Source organism: Mustela putorius, unplaced genomic scaffold (assembly GCF_011764305.1).
Source record: "Mustela putorius furo isolate JIRA1106 unplaced genomic scaffold, ASM1176430v1.1 tig00000129_pilon_pilon_pilon, whole genome shotgun sequence".
NCBI lineage: Eukaryota > Metazoa > Chordata > Mammalia > Carnivora > Mustelidae > Mustela > Mustela putorius.
In genome coordinates, this window is record NW_025421290.1 from 19,779,629 (window position 1) to 19,799,876 (window position 20,248).

At 33.9% G+C, this 20,248-nt stretch overlaps 1 protein-coding gene across 12 annotated transcripts in view; it reads left to right on the forward strand.

The window, feature by feature from the left end:
- The window catches only part of GPHN (gephyrin), a 639,435-nt gene that overhangs the window by 273,933 nt on the left and 345,254 nt on the right, over window positions 1–20,248 (forward strand). For all 12 annotated transcript variants that reach the window (XM_045070686.1, XM_013057196.2, XM_045070696.1 and 9 more), the window contains one exon: window positions 4,072–4,129. In XM_045070686.1, the coding sequence (XP_044926621.1) occupies window positions 4,072–4,129 (58 nt within the window). The remainder of the gene's footprint in view (window positions 1–4,071; window positions 4,130–20,248) is intronic.

The window sequence follows — 20,248 nt, forward strand, 5'->3', positions numbered from 1 at the left end:
TATTACATAACATAAACTCAAAGAATAAAATGACTAACTCATTTGATTTGCAAGATGGGAAATTGAAGTCATTGAGTTTTCAGTAGTTTTTTGCTCTAATTTCCTTATTTATATCCCAACAATATCAGCTTTTAATTTAAAAATTTAATAATTAAAAGTGAAAATGCCTACTTGAAACCTCTTACAGATAGTTATGTAGTTTTTCATTTTAGTAACATCTAGCCCTCTTGCTGTTTATCTTACTATGGTCTTAACTTACTATATCACTTGTATATGTTGTATAATATGAATTAAGTTAAATACCACTAGTGTTTTCATCATTCAAACACAGCACTTTCAATCTAGGAAGTAATTCTCAAATCAAGTTTGAACACTATTTCCATTAGCAAGAATAAATAATAATATTAAAGAGTTTAATGTGCAGTTTTTAATAAACTTCATTTGGCTGAATTAGGTTGTTTTATAATGGAAACTAGAATGTCACTTATCAATTTATATTTAAGACAAGAAATATCCCAAAGTGTCTAGAATATGTAAGTGCCTTATTTGTTATACTCTTTTTTCTTTCTTTCTTTCTTTTAAGTTAACAAGCAGTTTGTTTTATTTTAAAATCTAGGATGAGATAGTTGGTTTCAACAGCTTATTTTTCAGTAGCTTTTGAGGTGACCATATGAAGTACAGTATTGTGATGCCTCCAGCTTTGGAACTTTTCTTTTTCAACATTCCTTTGCTATTTGGGGTCTTTTCTGGTTCCATGCAAATTTCAGAATTATTTGTTCCAGCTCTGTGAGAAAAGCTGATGGTGTTTTGATAGGGATTGCATTGAGTGTATAGGTAGGTAGCATAGACATTTTAAAGATATTTGTTCTTCCGATCCAGGAGCATGGAACATTTTTCCATTTCTCTGTGTCTTCCTCAATTCCAGGAAAGAAATAGTTTTCTGAGTATAGATCCTTTGCCTCTTTGGTTAGGTTTGTTCCTAGTTATCTCACGGTTTTTGGTGCAAATGTAAATGGGATCAACTCCTTAATTTCTCTTTCTTATGTCTCATTGTTAGTGTATAGAATACAACTGATTCCTGTGCATTGATTTTATATCCTGCCATGCTGCTGAATTCCTGTATGAGTTCTAGGAATTTGGGGGTGGAGTCTTTTGGGTTTTCCACACAGAGTATCGTGTCATCTATAGAGAATCAGTGTTTGACTTCTTTGTTGATTTGGATGCTTTTTATTTCTTTTTGTTGTATGATTGCTGAGGCTAGGACTTCCATTGCTATGTTGAACAACAGTGGTGAGAGTGGACATCCCTGTGTTCCTGACCTTAGGGTAAAGTTCTGTTTTTCCCAATTGAGAATGATATTCACTGTTGGCTTTTCATATATAGCTTTTATGCTATTGAGGTATGTTCTCTTTATCTGTACCTTGTAAAGAGTTTTAATCAGGAAAGTTTGTTGCACTTTGTCAAATGATTTTTCTGCATCTATTGAGAGGATCCTATGGTTCTTGTCCTTTCTTTTAATTATGTAGTATATCACATTAATTGATTCGTGGATTTTGAACCAACTTTGCAGCCCAGCAATAAATAAAGAGAAGAAAAAATTAAAATTGGAAGACCAAAGAACCATGGTGAGAAATTCTGTATGAAAAATTCCCCTAGCACTGGAGTTTTGCAGTTCTAAATTATGGGTAAACTTGGTTTTGGCTGGATCTTCCTGCTGATCTTCTGAGGGAGGTTCCTGTTGTGGTGATCCTCTGGTGCCCCCCCACACCCCGGGGCGGAATTGTACCACCCTTACGGGAGGCCAGGCTAAGTAATCTGCTCCAGATTGCTTTTTGCGGCTTTTGTTCAATGAAGGCTTTCCAGCACAGTTTAGAGAATGAGAATGACAATGGTGGCCTCCCAATCTCTAGTTCCAGAGCGGAGAGCTCTGGGCACCACTTCTCAGTGAACCCTGGGTTAAATGCAGTCAATCACTCTTGTCTTCCTGGACTCCATCTGCATTCTGTGCTCACCCAGGCTATGACCAACCATTTCTGTCTCAGTTATGTGACCCTGTTTGGAGTCTCCAAACCCAGCAGACTCCTGTGGTATGCTCCTTACAGGGTAGGATGTCTCACTGGTTCTGCCATGGTTTGTGGTATATGGCACTTTTGAGCTGAGAGTCCACTCCTGGGCTCACTGAGTGGGCCCGGCTCCCTTGCTCCAATGTCTGGTAACTCTTCCATACCCAAGCACCACCTCCTCCCCACTGTCTTCCTGTGACCCCAAGGATCCTGAGACCACACTATCCCACCTCGGATTTCACCCTATTTTGCCAGCTAGTTCTTTTCAGGCAGGGAGATCCCTCAACAGAGCAGACTTCTGAAAGTTCTGATTTTGCATTCTGCTGCTATATCACTTATGGTGCCAGCTTCTGGAGGCTCCCTCCAGAAGGAGTGTAGCCCTCAGTTTATCTTACCATAAGTCTCCTTGAATTCACTTCTCTGTACCTCCTACCTTGCAGAACGTGGACACTTTTCTATTTTTAATATCTATTTTTAGATCTCTGGTTGAGTTTGCAGGTGTTCAGGATGATGTGATAGCTATCTATGTGCATTCCTAGGGCCAGACTAAACTAAGGTCTTCTACTACTCCACTGTCATAGACAAATACTCTCTTTTCTGATATTGAAGTATTTATAATGCCAAGTAAGTGGTCAGAAATTTCCTTTTTAAGCACTATATTTAAGTAATGGTAGGTAGGTAATCTTGGTGTTTAAGAGCTTGGAGTACCTATCTGATAGATACATGATACTAGTCACAAATGCAAGCTGTTTGATTTAAATTTTTTTTGTAGTCACATTTTAAAAACTAAAAGAAACATGAAGTTAATTTTAAAAATATAATTTGACTCAGTATGTCCATTATATTATTTTAGAATGTGTTTGGTACTTTTAAATTAGCCTTTTTTACACTAAGTACTTTTAATCTGGTATATATTTTGCATTTAATGTGCATTGCAGTTCCTTCCTTCAATTACTTGTGAAAATTACTGAATCACTCTGTGTATCAAATCCCAATTTTTACAATGGCAACAGTTTTTAAGAATTAAATTAGATAATATATGACATGTCTGGCAAATAGTAAGTGTTACATAATTCTTAGCTATTTTCTTAAAAAAAAAAGTTCAAACAAGTGACCATGGCAGTAATGACCTCACTGCCTTAAGGCAGCATCATATTTTAGGGATTAAGTTGTAACCCTTAAACACTCATCTCTCCTTGGACAATGCTGGACACGCACATAATCTCTTCAACTGCTTGTTTTAATTATTTTTGAAGAGAAACAAAATCATTTTTAGTTCATCAATTGTGACTCATGCTCATGTACAACACTGATAGAAGATGTTAATAATATCTGGAAGGAATACTAGTTGAGCATCCGGGAAATAGATCTCTTTACTGTGTACTCAATTTTTCTGTAATTTCAAAACTACTCTAAAAAGTAAATTCTATTACAAGCAAACCAAGAAGGCAAATACCATGTCTGTTATTAATTCTTGCTGCATCTTACTTGTGACAGAATCCATCAGTAAAAGTGGTGTAATAGTAAAAGCATTATTAAAAGTGCTTTTTATTTTATTTTTTTAAAGATTTTATTTATTTATTTGAGAGAGAGACAGTGAGAGAGAACATGAGAGGCGAGAAGGTCAGAGGGAGAAGCAGACTCCCCATGGAGGTGGGAGCCCGATGCGGGACTCAATCCCGGGACTCCAGGACCGTGACCTGAGCCGAAGGCAGTTGCTCAACCAACTGAGCCACCCAGGCGCCCCTAAAAGTGCTTTTTAATAATAAAATGATAGAAGTTTGTAGTTAGAAATATAACTTAATGTTTCCTCTTTTGGTAGTCATTCATTATCCACCTCTTTTTAAGTAATATATGGTAAACTTAAGCATGAAAATGTTGTTTTTACTCTGTGGTCATTGGGGTGGGCAATGGGCAATTATTGGTGGCATTCTGATGCTAATGGCAGAAATACTCCATAAATATACACCACCATGGTTTTGAGAATATTTTTTTTTCCTAATTTCAGGTTGGGTGGGACTATATCAGCATACAAGATAGTACCAGATGAAATAGAAGAAATCAAGGTATAGTATGCCATTTTTTTATCTCTTAGAAGACTTAGTATCTCGCCGGGTAGGTGGGAGAAGCATTTTTTCTTTACACTTTTTAATCTTTGTGTGTGTTGGGATTTCATTTAAGTCACAGTTATCCTATTTGAGTTAAAAAACATAAAATAATCCTCATCAGATTTCAATTACTCTTGTCAGTGCATTTCTTTGAAAATTTTTTGGAAGATCAAAAAGGAACATTTCATGTGAAATTCATTGAAAATCTACATGAGAAACATTATATATAGGCATTAGTGTGCATAATGGATTATCTTTCTATCTTGTTTTAATTTCTTTTCCCTGTAAGCTTTCACTAATTATAAATACCAGTCTTCTAGAAAATATTTTCTGGTTCCACTGAAAACACAGTATTTGCAATTGCAAATTGGCAATTTAAAATTTATACATTAAATGAAAACTTGACTTTACTCTTTGAAAATTACATAGTCTGCATTTTTCTGTTTTTAACATTTTATTCAGTCCTATGGACTGTTAGTCTTCTGGCATAGCATGTGGCCCTTCCCCAAGAGCAATTTACAATCTAATAAGAACTGAACATATTATCTATTACATAAATAAAATTTAACAACCTGAAAGCAATAGTTAAGGATAACAATACTGAGTTGAATTGTTAACAATGACATTTAAAGATCCAAATAAATCATCAAGCTGATTTAATCAGCCTTTCCAAAATCAAGTTCAATAAATTCAAATTTTAGTCAATAATTTCATTTGCTAACATTATTTTCAAATAAGTTAATATCATTTGTCTTTATTAGGTAATACACTATTAGTTTCAATATGCCTGGTGTCCTATATAGCCAATCAAAAATTAATCCAATAATTATATTCTAGCAGGAAAAAAATAAACCAGGAGTGTCAAAAGACCCATTCCAACTTGATATAAATTCATATAATACTTTGGTTTAGAGAAACCTTAGGTCCAGTCCAGCTTGTGTTGCTATTAACTTAAAGAGGAGATATAAGAGAAGGAATAAGTTTGAGAGTAAAGAGGGTACGCTTTGAACTTATTTGAGGTCCCTCTCAGATAACCAAATACCCATTAAGTCATTGGTTAAAACATCTAGAACCTCAGAAGAAAGATAATTTTATCTTTAAATTGATGTTGGAATTTGTCCTTATCCAAAAACTACCTGAGGCCATGCTAGTTAATGGAATCACCTAAAAAAGCTATATTAAGTAATAAAAGTAGACCAAAACTGTTGACCTATCCAAGAACCAAATGATTCATATATTTTTTATTAATTTAATTAATTAGAAGAAACACTGTTTATTTTTTGTCGTGACTTTTCTCTAAATAAGTAATTTTTCATTGTGTTTTTTAAAATTCTAGAATTATAAGAGTTATTCCTCAGTAGATTCCTTCAAAAAAACATGACTCATGGATGACATTACTATATGATTTTTTAAAATTAATTACTGTTATTATATCTAAAATAGTTTTAGAGAGTTTGAAGCCTGGGGAAAAAATATGAAATTGATTCTTTTTTCAAAGCATTGGAAGAAAATAAAATATTTCATCAACATTTATTTGATGGCACCATTAGCATTTTCAACTGAAATCAGATATAATCTTTTTGTTTTGATTGGAGGATATATGAAACATCTGCTTATAATGTTCACTTTAGTTGGTAAACAACTGAGTAATTTAAAATTATCTGAATAGTGCAATGGAGTTTAAATTTGAAATATATCTAAAATATACCATGTATAAATAAATATGCATGTTTATTTTTATTATTAAAATATGATTAATAGAATATAAGTCAATTTTTACAAAGTATGGTTATCTTCACAATATTTCTAGCACCAGAAATTATTATTTAGTTCATACATGGTTTGAATTAAGCATTTACTGATTGATTATAATAAATCACCACATAGTGGATGCTTGGCCAAAAGTTTAAGGGATAAAGTGCAAATGCATTCCTGGCCCAATCGTGACCATCTGTTCCACCCAATATCCTGAGTTTTTATTATTTCACATTCATTTTATTTAGTTTTTATACACATCCCTTACTATTAAAATTTGTATTTCTCTTTGAATTTTATATGAATTGATTCACAATGTATACATTTTCTTGTGCCTTAGTTCTTTGGTTCAGCACTGTGGGATTTATTCATAATCATTATCTATATCATATTCATATGCATTATCTATAGCTAAGATTTTGGGGGAGGTTGTTTTGTCCTTTTTTTGTTTTGTTTTTGTTCTTTGCTATAAAATACTCCATTGTGCCACAAATTAATGAGACATCCTATTTCTTTTTTTTAAGATTTTATATATTTATTTGACAGAGAGAGATCACAAGTAGGCAGAGAGGCAGGCAGAGAGAGAGAGGAGGAAGCAGGCTCCCTGCCAAGCAGAGAGCCTGATGCAGGACTTGATCCCAGGACCCTGAGATCATGACCTGAGCCGAAGGCAGAGGCTTAACCCACTGAGCCACCCAGGCGCCCCGACATCCTACTCTTGATGGACTTTTACCTTAGTTCCATTTGAAGCTATTATGAAAAATGATGGTATAAAATCTTATAAAACATCCTATTTAAGAGTTTCTTTGAGGTCCATACTGAGAAAAGGAATTCCTGAGTTTTAAGTAATGTGTATTTTCAACTTTCCTATATGAAATCAAATTGTTTTCCTCATCGTTATGGCAGGTAACTATCACCTTAGGTGTATTTATTTAAAATAAAAACATTTAAATATTAATTCTTTATCTATAATTTATATTGGGATAAACTTGTTTTTATATATGGGATGACTAAAATTACAAAATATTTTTCAAAGATGTTTTTATTTTCCCAGCCCAATTTATTGAAAAAAGCAATTTGTACCCCACTGGTTTGAAATGCCTCATTTATCACACACTAAATTTTCATATGCCTGAATATACACATACACATACATAAGTCTGTCTTTTCCTGAACTTTCGTTTCATCGATCTATTTATTCCATTGCTAGCACCATACTGTTTTGGTTATAATGCTTTTCTTAACATAATAGGCAAGGTTTGTGGGTTTTTTTTAATACTATTGGCTCATGTATTAATTGCTCCAGTTTATCAAGTTTCAAAAATATTCCTACTGAAGAAACTTGTGGTTCTAGCTAAGATACAGTAGTTCTATTCTTTCCCAATATTTTCTTTTATAACTCAAAATTCTTGGACATTACAAAATAAACAAGTATAGAAAGACTCTGATGGTAGGAAAAAGAAATCAGACTTTCTAAGGATTTTAGAACTTGAAGAATGACACAGCAATGAGTTAACTGGGTTTCCTTTTTGTCTCCTATTTAATCTCAAAGGACACTGATGAAACCCCAATCTGGAAACACCAACAGGCACAGACAAAACAAAACAAAATAAAACAAAAAAACACCTAAGAAAGCCTGTCCTTGAAGCCATAGGACGCAGGGCAAGGATAGACTAACAGAACAAAAGTGTTTGGCAATACTCACCTTACTCCAGCCCAATAACAATGGGGAAACTACTTAGCAGCTCCACAGTTTTAGCAGAGCCAAATAGAAAGCTAATCTTCCACCTCATTCCTGCTACCACAGAGGCAGATGGCAAAGCTTTGAATCCCTCTTCTGGTAGTGTTTATTGGCAGAACTGAGCAGGAAGCTGTTCAGTCTCCCATACTCCCACAAATATCAGTGCTCTGATTTCCCTGCTAAGATACTGTAGATAGGGCCTAATGTTCCTATAGTTGATCTAAAATTAGCTCAGGGAAACAGGGTGTGTTCTGCTTCCTATAGCAAGATAATTGTTAAAATTATTATATTATATTATATTATATTATATTATATTAATAATTAATTATATTAATTAATTAATAATTATAATTAATATTAATTATAATAATAATTGTGGAGTCCAGTGATGAGCTGAGTCTCTACTCCCACCCAGCAGCAGTAAGACTAAAGAGACAATGCAGGGTGAAGCTGCTCACAACTCTCCTTTACCTTCCTTTTCCTGTGTCACTGAGGCCTATAAGGGAGATGTGATTCCATCCCTGTCTGCATCAGTAAGACTGAATGAGATGGGAATAACGGATATTCCATTCTCAGTAAGCGTTAACCTTCTACTTCCTCTCTTGGTGTAAGCAGGGCCCAGCAGGGAGATGAACTTCTACCCCTACTATCGATAATGTGGAGCAAGGTGGTGCCCCACTTTTTGCCAGAAAGGTCTTAGCAGGGCTAAGAGAGGACCTAAATTTCTGCCCTACTGTCTTTAATGAAGCAGTATGAATGAGTGCCTCAATTTTGCCAGAGTGGTGTCAGTGGGACCCAGGAAGAAGCTTAACAATATTTATATTGCCTTCATACTATACTATAACAGAGGGATATCTGTTAAAAAATCAGTAATATCAGTAGACTGCAATGTTATATTTGTAATTATAATATAGAAAGCATCCACTCAAAGTAACCACTAAAAGCAACATACAAAACAATATACTCAAAACACTGCAAATTAAGATGGAATCCTAAAGTTTGTTCGAGTAACCCCCGATTAGGAACGAGAAACAAGACAGAAACAGAAGACAAATAATAAAATGGCATGTTTAATTGCTAAGATGTCAATAATTACCTTAAATATATATAATTTAAATTTACAAGTGAAAAGACAAAAACTGACATAATGAGTTCTTAGAGATGATCCCGTATATATCATTATCAGGAAACTCATTTCAGAAACAAAATTGGGGGCATCATGTTACCTGATTTCAAGCTTTACTACAAAGCTGTGATCACCAAGACATATGTAGATTGAAAGTAAAAAGATATACTATGAAAATATTAATTTTTAGAAAAGAGGAGAGTTCTCAAGTTAGTAATCCATAATTCTTTCTCAAGAAACTAGAAAAGATGAGCCAAATATTGTCAAAGCAAGAAGACAGGTAATACTCAAGAATTGGTATCAGTGAAATTGAAAATGGTAAAACAAAGGGGAAGAAGATCAACAGAATAAAAAACTGACTCTTGAAAACTCAATAAAATTGAGACTAATGAAGATAAAGGGGAAAAGATAAAATTATTGATACCCAGATTGAACAAAGTCTGTTGCTACAAATCTTCCATCAATTAAATGGATAATTTTGAAAATACTATGAAAAACTTTATAAATTGGACAACTTAGCAGAAATGGACCACTGCCTCAAATCCCACAAACTACCAAAATTAACCAAGACCGAGTAGACAAAGCATAATGAAAAATCTCCTAACAAACAAATCTGCAGGCCCAGATGGTTTACTATAGAGCTTTGCCAAACACTGAAGAAGAATTACCATCAATTTTAGTCAGTCTTTTCCAGAAAGTAGTAGGCCAGGAAATACTACCATCTTATTTTATGATGCTAGTATTACTCTGCTAGCAGAATTAGAAAAACATAGTACAAAAAATGAAAACTGCAGACCAGTATTTATCATAAACTCAAATCTACAGATATTACCAAATGTAATCCAACAAGGTATAAAAAAATTATGTACCACCACCAAATGGGATTTATTTGAGGTATGTAAAACTTTTCCAACTTAGGAAAAGCAATCAGTCTAATTCGTTATAACAGTAAGTTAAAGAAGAAAGTTTTTATGATTTTATCAATTGATGCAGAAAAAGTGTTTGACAAAATCTAAAATCCATTCATGATTAAAAGAAAAAAAAATTTCTGCAAACCAGGAATAGAAGGAAATTTCCTGAACTTGATAATGAACATGTACAAAGACTTACTGCTAAAAACATACTTAATGGTGAAAAAAATAAATGAAGGCTCTCCTCCTAAGATCAGGAGCAAAACAAGGTTGTCTACTCTCACTACTTTTTCCCAACTGAGTATTAGAAGTTCTAAGTAGTATAAGTATAAGGCAAGAAAAGTATTAAAAGGCACAGAGTTTGGCAATTAAGAAACAAAACCCCCTACTTGCCAACTGTATCATTGTCTACATAGAAAAAGTATCTATAGAAAAATTCCTACAACTAATAAGTCAAGTGAGTTAATTTGGGGAATGTAGATCAACAGGCACACACAAAAACACCAATTGCATTTTTATATGCTGACAACAGTTCGAAACTGAAATTTAAAACAGTATTATTTACCATCACTCCAAGAAAGTTGAATACTTAGGTATACATTTAAGAATATACCTATGTTAAATCTGTATGCTGAAAACTACAAAATGCTAAAGAAATAAAGGGACACCTAAAGAAATGGACAAACAAGCTATGTTCATGAACTGAGAGATTGAACATACTAAAGATGTCAGTTCTTCCCCTGTTCATATATAGGTTTATGTGATTCGTATCAAAAACCCAACAAGTTTTTTTTGTAGACATACAATTATATAATTTATTCTTAAATTATATGGAAAAGCTTAGGTCCTATAACAGGTAATACAGTTTTGAAAAAGAACAAAGTGGAAGGACTCTTTCCAGTGATGAGATCTACAGTAATCAAGATAGTGTAGTATTGGCAAAAAGACACATGAAACAGAATAAACAACCCATAAGACTTACACAGATATGGGGGCACCTGGGTGGCTCAGTGGGTTAAAGCCTCTGCCTTCAACTCCGGTCATGATCCCAGGGTCCTGGGATCAAGCCCCGCATCTGGCTCTCTGCTCAGCAGGAAGCCTGCTTCCTCCTTTCTCTCTGCCTGTATCTCTGCCTACTTGTAATCTCTGTCTGTAAAATAAGTGAGTAAAATCTTTAAAAAAACAAAAAAGACTTACACAGATATGTTCTTTATTTTTAAGGTTTTATTTATTTATTAGAGAGAGAGTGTGCAGAAGCAGGGGGAGTGGCAGGCAGAGGGAGAAGCGGGCTTTCTACTGAACAAGGAGCCCAATGTGGGACTCTATCCCAGGACCCTGGGATCATGACCCTTGCCGAAGGCAGATGCTTAAGCAACTCAGGCATCCCCATAGATAGGTTTAATAGATTTTTAAATAAAGCTGCAAAAGCAATTCAATGAATTACCTTTTCAACAAATAATGTTGGAACAATTGGATATCCATAACCAAAAAAAGAAAAAAAAGAAACAACCTAAATCTCACACCTTATACAAAAATTAACTCTATTTTAGCCACTCTGACTGGTATGAGATGGTATCTCATTTAGTTTTGATTTGTATTTCCCTGATGATGAGTGATGTTGAGCATCTTTTCATGTGTCTGTTAGCCATCTGGATGTCTTTAGAAAAATCTCTATTCATGTCTTCTACCCTTTTCTTAACTGGATTGTTTTTTGGGTATTGAGTTTGACAAGTTCTTTATTGATTTTAGATACTATATCTAAATATATATCAGATACATATCAGATATGTCATTTGCTGATATCTTCTGCCATTCCATAGGTTGTCTTTAAGTTGTTGGTGATTGTTTCCTTTACTGTGCAGAAGCTTTTAATCTTGATGAAATTCCAGTGGTTTATTTTGGCTTTGGTTTCCCTTGCCTCAGGAGACATATCTAGTAAGAAGTTGCTACAGTTGATGTGAAAGAGGATACTACTCTGTTCTCCTCTAGGATTTTGATGGATTCCTGTCTCACATATAGGCCTTTCATCCATTTTGAATTTATTTTTGTATATGGTATAAGAAAGTAGTCCAGTTTCTTTCTTTTGCATGTTGTCCAGTTTTCCCAACAGCGTTTGCTGAAGAGGATCTTTTTTCCTTTGGAGATTCTTACCTGCTTTGTTGAAGATTAGTTGACCATATAGTGGTGGGTTCATTTCTGGATCTTCTATTCTGTTCCATCGATCTGTGTGTTTGTTTTTATGCCAGTGCCATACTGTCTTATCACCATAGCTTGGGGATTTAACTCGAAGCCTGGAATTGTGATGCTTCTAGCTTTTTCTTTTCCAAGATTGCTCTGGCTATTTGGGGTTTTTTGTGGTTCCATACAACTTTTAGGATTGTTTGTTCTAACTCTGTGAAAAATGATGGTGTTATTTTGATAGGGATTGCATTAAATGTGAAAATTGCTTTGGTTAGTACAGACATTTTAATAATATTTGTTCTTCCAGTCCATGAGCCTAGAATGAATTTTCCATTTTTGTGTCTTCTTCAATTTCATTCATCAGCTTCTTATATTTTTTAGTTGAAAGGTCTTTCACCTCTTTGGTTAAATTTATTCCAAGGCATTTTATTCTTTTGACTGCAATTGTAAAGGGGATTTTTTATTTATTTCTTTTTCTGATAATTTAATATTAGTGTATAGAAATTTAAGAGATTTTTGCATAATAATTTCATATCCTGAAACTTTACTGAATTACTTTATTCTAATAATTTTTTGGTGCAGTATTAGGTTTCTATATAGAGTATGTCATTTGCAAATAGTGGTAGTTCTGCTTCTTCCTTTTCAATTTGGGTAACTTTTATTTCTTTTCTTACCTAATTGCTATGGCTAAGGCTTTTAATACTATTTCGAATAAAACTAGTGAGTGTTGACATCTTGTCTTATTCTTGATCTTAGATAAAAAAAAAAAAAAAACAACTTTGAACTTGGGTACCAGGGTGGCTCAGTCTTTAAAAGCATCTGCCTTCAGCTCAGGTCGTGATCCCAGGGTCGAGGGATCAATGCCCACATTGGGCTCCCTGCTCGGTGGGAAGCCTGCTTCTCCCTCTCCCACTCCCCCTGCTATTGCTCCCTGCCTCCCCACTTCTCTCTGTGTCTTTCTGTCAAATAAATAAATAAATAATCTTGGGGGGGGGAGGTTTGAGCTTTTCACTGTTGAGTATGATATTTGCTATGGGTATGACTTATATGCCCTTTATTATGTTGAGATACATTCCCTCTATATCCACTTTCTGAGGGCTTTTATTATAAGTGGAGGTTACATTTTGTCAGGTGCTTTTTGTGCATCTACTGAGATGATTATGTGATTTTTTTTCTTTCATTTTGTTAATGGGTGTAATGTTGATTAATTTGTGAATGTGGAACCATTCTTGTATCCCTGGAATATATCTCCACTTTGATCATGGTGTATGATATTTTTAATGTATTCCTGTTCAGTTTGCTAATATTTTGGTCAAGATTTTTCTGTCTCTATCAAGAACATTGGATTATAATTTTTATTTTTTGCAGTGTCCTTATCTGGTTTTGATGTCAGGGTAATGCTGGTCTTGTAAAATGAGTTTGAAAGCACTTCTTCCTATTCAACTTTTTGGAGAAGTTTAAGAAGGAGAGGCATTAAATCATTTTTGAATGTTTGATAGAATTTACCAGTGAAGACATGGGATCTTGACTTTTACTTTGGGGATTTTTTGATTACTGATTAAATCTCTTTACTTGTGATCACTTTATTTATGTAATCTACTTCTTCCTGATTCACTCCTGTAAGTTAGTATATATCTAGGAATGTATCATTTTTTTTCTAGGTTGTCCAATTTGTTGGTATGTGATTGTTCATAGTAATCTCTTACGATCCTCTGTAGTTCTGTGGTATAAGTTGTAACTTCTCCTCTTCATTTCTGGTTTATTTGAGCCCATTCTCTTTTCCTGGGAGTATTGAGCTAAATTTTTGTCAGGGTTTTTTTTTTTTTTTTCCCCAAAAAACCAACTCTTAGTTTCATTGATCTTTCCTTTTGTCTTTTTAGTCTTTATTTCATTTATCTCATTCTGTTAGTTATTATATCCTTCCTTATACTACTCTTGGGCTTGATTTATTCTTCTTTTTCTGGTTCCTTTATGTGTAAATTTAGATTGAGATTTTTCTTGTTTCCTCAGGTAGGTTTGTTTTGCTATGAATGTCTTACTTAGAACTGCTTTTGCTGCATGCAGTAGATTTTGGTATTTCCTTTTTTTGTTTTCATTTTTCTTGAGGTTAGTTTTTTTGTTGTTACTGTTTCTCTTGTTTTTGTTTCTTTGATGACCCAGTGGTTGTTCAGTAATACGTTGTTTAATCTCCATGTTTTTGTAATTTTTTCCAGTTTCCGTCTTAAAATTGATTTCTAGTTCACATCATTGTGGTAAGAAAAGATACTTTATATGATTTCAATCCTCTTGAATTTCTTGAGACTTGTCTTATGGCCTAACATGTGGAGTGTCCTGGAGAATGTTCTATGTGCGCTTGAGAAGAATGTGTTACTTGCTGCTTTTGGATAGAGAGTTCTATACATAAATATTAAGTCCATCTTAATTGTTGTTCAAGGCTGATGCTCCCTTATGATTTTCTGTCTGGATAATTTATCTTTTGATGTAAGTAGGGTGTTAAAAGTCCCCTCTTATTATTATATGCTGTCAATTTCACCCTTTAGGTCTGCTAATAATAGCTGTACTATTTTAGTGCTCCTATGTTGGGTACTTATATATTTATAAATGTTATATCTTCCTACTGTTTTATCATTATGTAATGCCCTTCTTTGTCTTTTATTACAGTATTTGTTTTAAAATCTGTTTTGTCTGATATGAGTATAGCTATACTATTTGCGTTGAGATGAATATCTTTTTATATCCCTTCATATTCAGTCAGTATATGTCGTAACTTCCAAAGTGAGTCTCTTGTAGAAAGTATGTAGATGAATCTTGTTTTGTCTGTTTTGTTTTGTTTTGTTTTCTTTCAGTCACATTGCATCTTTTGATTGGAGCATTTAGTCCATTTACATTTAAAGTAATTATTGATTGGTGTATACTTACTGCCATTTTGTTCATTGTTTTCTGCCTGTTTTTGTAGTTCTCTGTTTCTTGTCTCTTGCGGTATGTTGTCTTTCTCTAATTTTTTTTTAGATTATTTTATATTATCTTTTGTATATTTACTATAAGTTTTTGCTTTGTGGTTACCGTGAGGTTCACATTTAACATTCTAAGTATAGGGCACCTGGGTGGCTCAGTGGGTTAAGCCGCTGCCTTCGGCTCGGGTCGTGATCTCAGGGTCCTGGGATCGAGTCCCGCGTCGGGCTCTCCGCTCAGCGGGGAGCCTGCTTCCCCCTCTCTCTCTCTGCCTGCTTGTAATCTTTCTCTGTCAAATAAATAAATTAAAAAAAAATCTTTAAACATTCTAAGTATAGAATTATATTCAGTATATTTAGGTTGATAGCAACTTAAATTTGAACACATTCCAAAACTATATTTTTACAACTTCTCCTGAAGTTTTATATTTTTATTTTTTTTTTACTTATTTTTAAGATTTTTTTTTTTTAATTTGACAGAGATAGAGAGCCAGACAGCACAAGCCAGGGGAATGGCAGAGGGAGAGGGAGAAGCAGGCTTCCAGCTGAGTAGGGAGCCAGATGTGGGTCTTGATTCCAGGCCCCTGGGGTCATGACCTGAACTGAAGGCAGATGCTTAACCAACTAAACCATCCAGGTGCCCGAAGTTTAATGTTTTAAAAGACACATTTGACCTATTTTACCTCTTTTTATTGTATGTGTGCCTTAACTCTTTTAGTTTAATTATGTTACTTTTCTTTTTACCCTTTAGAGTAGATTCATAAGTGATTTCTACTATCTTTATATATAGGTATCTTTTCTGGTGAGCTTTTTACTTTCATATATTTTCTTACTATTATTTAGTGCCGTTTCTTTGCTATTTAAAAAATTCCCTTAAACCTTTCTTATAAGGCCAGTTTATTGGTGATGAACACCTTAAGCTTTTGCTTCTCTGAAGAATTCTTATCTCTCCTTCAATTCTGAATGATAATCTTGTCAGGTAGGGATTTCTTAGTTTGAATTTCTCCTTTTAGGACTTCAAATTATGTCACCTCACTTTCTTCTGACCTCAAAGTTTTGCCTGAGAAATCTGCTGATAGCTTTATTAGGTTTCCCTTGTATTTAACAAGTTGCTTTTCTCTTGCCGCCTTTGAGATTCTCTCTTTATCTTTTAACCTTTATATTTTAATTAGAATCTGTCTTGGTGTGGATCTCTTTGGGTCCTTTTTTTTTTTTTTTTTTTTTTGTAAATTCTCTTTGCTTCCTGGACATAAATGTCTATTTCCTTCCCCATGTTAGAGAAGTTACAGCAACTATTTCTTTTCTATTTCTTTTCTGTCCCTTTCTCTCTCTCTCTCTCTTCTTCACAAATGTTATTCCACTTAATGTTGTTCTATCAGTCTCTTAAGTTATCTTCGTTTTATAAAAGTCCTTTTTCTATTTGCTGCCATGTCTGGGTGTTAATGCTTTGTTTTACAGCTCACTGATCCATTCTTCATTTCAGTAGTTAACTGTTGAACTCCTGTAGTGTATTTTTCAATTCAGTTACTATGTTTTTTTAGTTCTGTGTCTTCTGACACTTTCTTATATTTTCTGCATCTTTGTTAAAGTTTTCACTCTGTCCTTCTATTCTTTTCCTGAGAGTTTAGTGAGTACCTTTATGACCATTATTTTGATTTCTTTATCAGATAATTTATCTCTGTAACATTATGGCCTTCTTTGAGTTTTATCTTGTTTTCACAATTGGAAGATATTTTCCTTTTTCTTTATTTTGCTTAGCTCTGTTTGATTCTATGTATTAGGCAAAATAGCTACCTCCTCTCAGTCTTGAAGGCGTTGTCTTATGTACATGGTGATGAACCTTTTCATTCTCCCTTGCACTTGTTCTTGGTTATCTCTTGAACCTTTGTGATTGTCTAAATATGCTGATTTATTTTTGATATGTCCTTGTTTATAAGGATCTTTCAAGATCTCTCAGTGTTCCAAGAGGAAGAATCTCATTTATCAACTACTTTTAGGCTGGGTAGAAGCAAGACCCTTGAGTAGCAACTTTTTGGTCCAGTGTATTGTCTATTTTGGTAATTTTATATTTGCACTTGAAAAAGTCTATACCTTCTGCAGTTTGGATTTAGTGTTGTATATAAATAACTATGAGAGAGATTTGTTTGTTTCTCCTTTTAATTCTGTCAAATTCTTCCTTATATTTTTTGTAGCTATGTTATTGTTTGTTTATAAATATTTTTATATCTGCTTATTGAATTGAATCTTTTATCAATGCAATATATTCTTCATCTAACATTTCTTGCCTTATAGTCTACTTGGCTTGATATAATATTGCTACAACTATTTTACTTTGGTTGATGTTTGAACATTTCTTTTTCTGTCATATACTTTTGTCTTTTCTTATTATTATATTTAAAATATAAATGTCTCTTATAAGCATCTTTGTACTTTCTCCCTGAACACTTGTTTTTCACTTACAGCATGTAGGCCATTACATTTATTATAATTATTAATATAGTTCTTACTGTTTATTTCCTATTTGGCTCATTAGTTTGTGTTCCCTCTCCTTTTTTATCTTCCTTTTGATTGATATGATAGCTTTTATTATTTAGCTTTTACTTTTATTAATTTGTTAGTTATATATAGTTTGAGTGGGTTCACTGTGGGGGTTTTGGGGGGATTTTTTGCTGGGATTGTGTGTCTCTCTGTGTGTGTGTGTGTGTGTGTGTGTGTGTGTATGATTGATTTATCCCAGGGTGCATTACAACGTGTAACTGTTACCTTTTTAAATACTATTCATTACTTTTGCCATTTCTCATAATAACTTAGGGAGATTTTTAAACATTGCTTTTGACTATTGCTTCTTCCCATTTTGTCTTCTCTTTCTGGGGTTGAATTATACAGATATTAGACCTTTTGAAAGTATGTCTCACACATACTTTTTTTTTTCTTCATTCTTTCTACTTTCTCTACATTTGTCTTTAATATTCTTGCATTCTACAGCATTTTTCCTTTTGACCTATGTTTACATGCTTTAATCCTGATAAACTTATCCATTTAGATCCGAGTTCCAGGGTATTGTAATTTTATGTGCTAATGCATCCATTTAATTTTTTTCTAGATTCTAATTTTCTGTTGAAATTTTCCATCATTTCATCTATTTTTTTTAAAGAAACATATTCTATTTTCTTGAATATATTAATTATGGTTTACTTTAAAGTTCCTGTCTGCAAACTCCGCATGCATCTGTTGTGGGTTTTTTTTTTATCTCTTTTTTTCATCTTAATATTGGGTTCTATTTTCTTGCATGCCAAATAATTTTTATAAATTTATTATATATGTTAAGGAACCATATTGTTTGTAGATAATTTATCACTCATCATAGAATGTCTCCCTTTTCTCCCCTTCTACTGATAGGCAGAAAGTATGAGAAACTGATCACACCAGTGCAGTCAGGAACTGATCTGGGTTAGAGCTCGGTTGAGAATAGTGTGTTTATATCCCTTTATTCCTGAATGACACTAGGAGATTTAACTCTGATAGTCATAGGGTCAAGCCTAGCTCACGTGCCTGCAGCCTAACCAATTTAAGCCTCAAAAACTGGCAAGTATCTTGAAGGGAAAACTAGCATTGTTCTATGGTCAGGCTTAACTTTCCTAGCAGGTCTTTGTTTTTTTTAAGTGCTATGAGCAATGCAAAAATTTTACACTGTCTTGTCTCATTTTAAAGCCTTATGTATAGCACCAAAGTCTAGTTGTTCTAAGGAGAAAAACATCCATGTGTTCAAGTGTATTCACATTTCTAATTCCTACATGCCTAAAAGCTTTCTGGTTTATTTTCCTGCCAGTAGAGACTCTTCTCATAGAAAAGCTGATGGTCAGCCCTTTGACCCAAATCATCAAATAACCTCAGTAAGGATGGGTTGGTGGGTAGATGTGAAAAACTAGACAGTGTTAGTTTAACTCAGAAATGTTTTCCCATTTCTGGAATTTTACTTTGTCTAATTTATTGCTTCTGTAGTTCTCTTATGTCTTTAGAAGTAAGATTTTTGTAATTATCTGATTTTGGTTACTTGTTACTATATGGGTGTTGAACGGCTGTGACCTACTGTATTCTGCCCAAAAGCAGAGCTCCTTTTTTATATTTTTTAAATTAATTATTACCAAAATATAGACAAACTGTTTGTTTTGTGTATAAATCCTTTATTTATGAAACACTTTTATCACATCTAGTAGCATATTTGTTGAGTAAGCTTTAGTAAAATGAAATTATAAAGTAAAATCCTTTTGCCAGAATGATGGTTTGCTTAATGTTTCATTGTCAAGCACTGTTGTAAGTGCTGTAGAAAGGCTAACGTGTTTTAATTTTTATTAAAAAATGAGGTAGGTATTATTATTTTTGTCCCTGTTCATAATTGAGAAAAATGAGGCAGTTTAAGAGGTTTGCAAAATATCACACAGCAACTAGTGGTGGAACCAGATTCATTCTCAGAATCTAGATTCTTTTATGATCTTAAGAGTTGTGGTAGCATACATATAAGATATTATTCACCTAGTCTTTCTACATGAATACTGCAATCCCACTTACTAGCATATACTTCAATATCTTACTTTCTGATAACCCCCCGTCTTTATTTCCCCCCAAGTTTTTAAATTCTAGTTGGTTAACATACAGTGTAATATTAATTTTTTTTAAGATTTTATTTATTTATTTGACAGAGAGATATATCACAAGTAGGCAGAGAGGCAGGTAGAAGGGCGGAGGAAGCAGGCTCCCTGCTGAGCAGCGAGCCCAATGCCATACTGGGCTTGATCCCAGGACCCTGATATCATGACCTGAGCCAAAGGCCGAGCTTTAACCCACTGAGCCACCCAGGCACCCCTGTGATATTCATTTTAAGTATAGAATTCAGTGATTCAGTACTTAGCTACAGCGCCTGGATATGGTGTTCATCACAAATGCCCTCCTTAATTGCCATCACCTATTTAATCAATCCCCACTGACATCCCCTCTGATAACCATTTAGTTTGTTCTCTATAGTTAAGATCTGTTTCTTGGTTTTCCTCTTTTTCCCCACACGTATGCACATATACATAGATATATATATATATGGGTGTGTGTATACACACACACACTCTGCATCTTCCTTATCCAGTCATCAGTCAATGGGCATTTGGTCTCTTTCCATAATTTGGCTATTGTTAATGCTGCTATAAACATCAGGGTGCATGTATCCCTTCAAATTAATATTTTTGTATCCTTTGGGTAACTACCTAGGAGTGCAATTTTTGGATCATAGGGTAGTTCCATTTTTAACTTTTTGAGGAATATCCATACTATTTTCCAGAGTGGCTGCACCAGTTTCCATTCCCAACAGTATAAGAGGTCTCCCTTTTCTCCACATTCTCACCAATACCTATTATTTCCTCT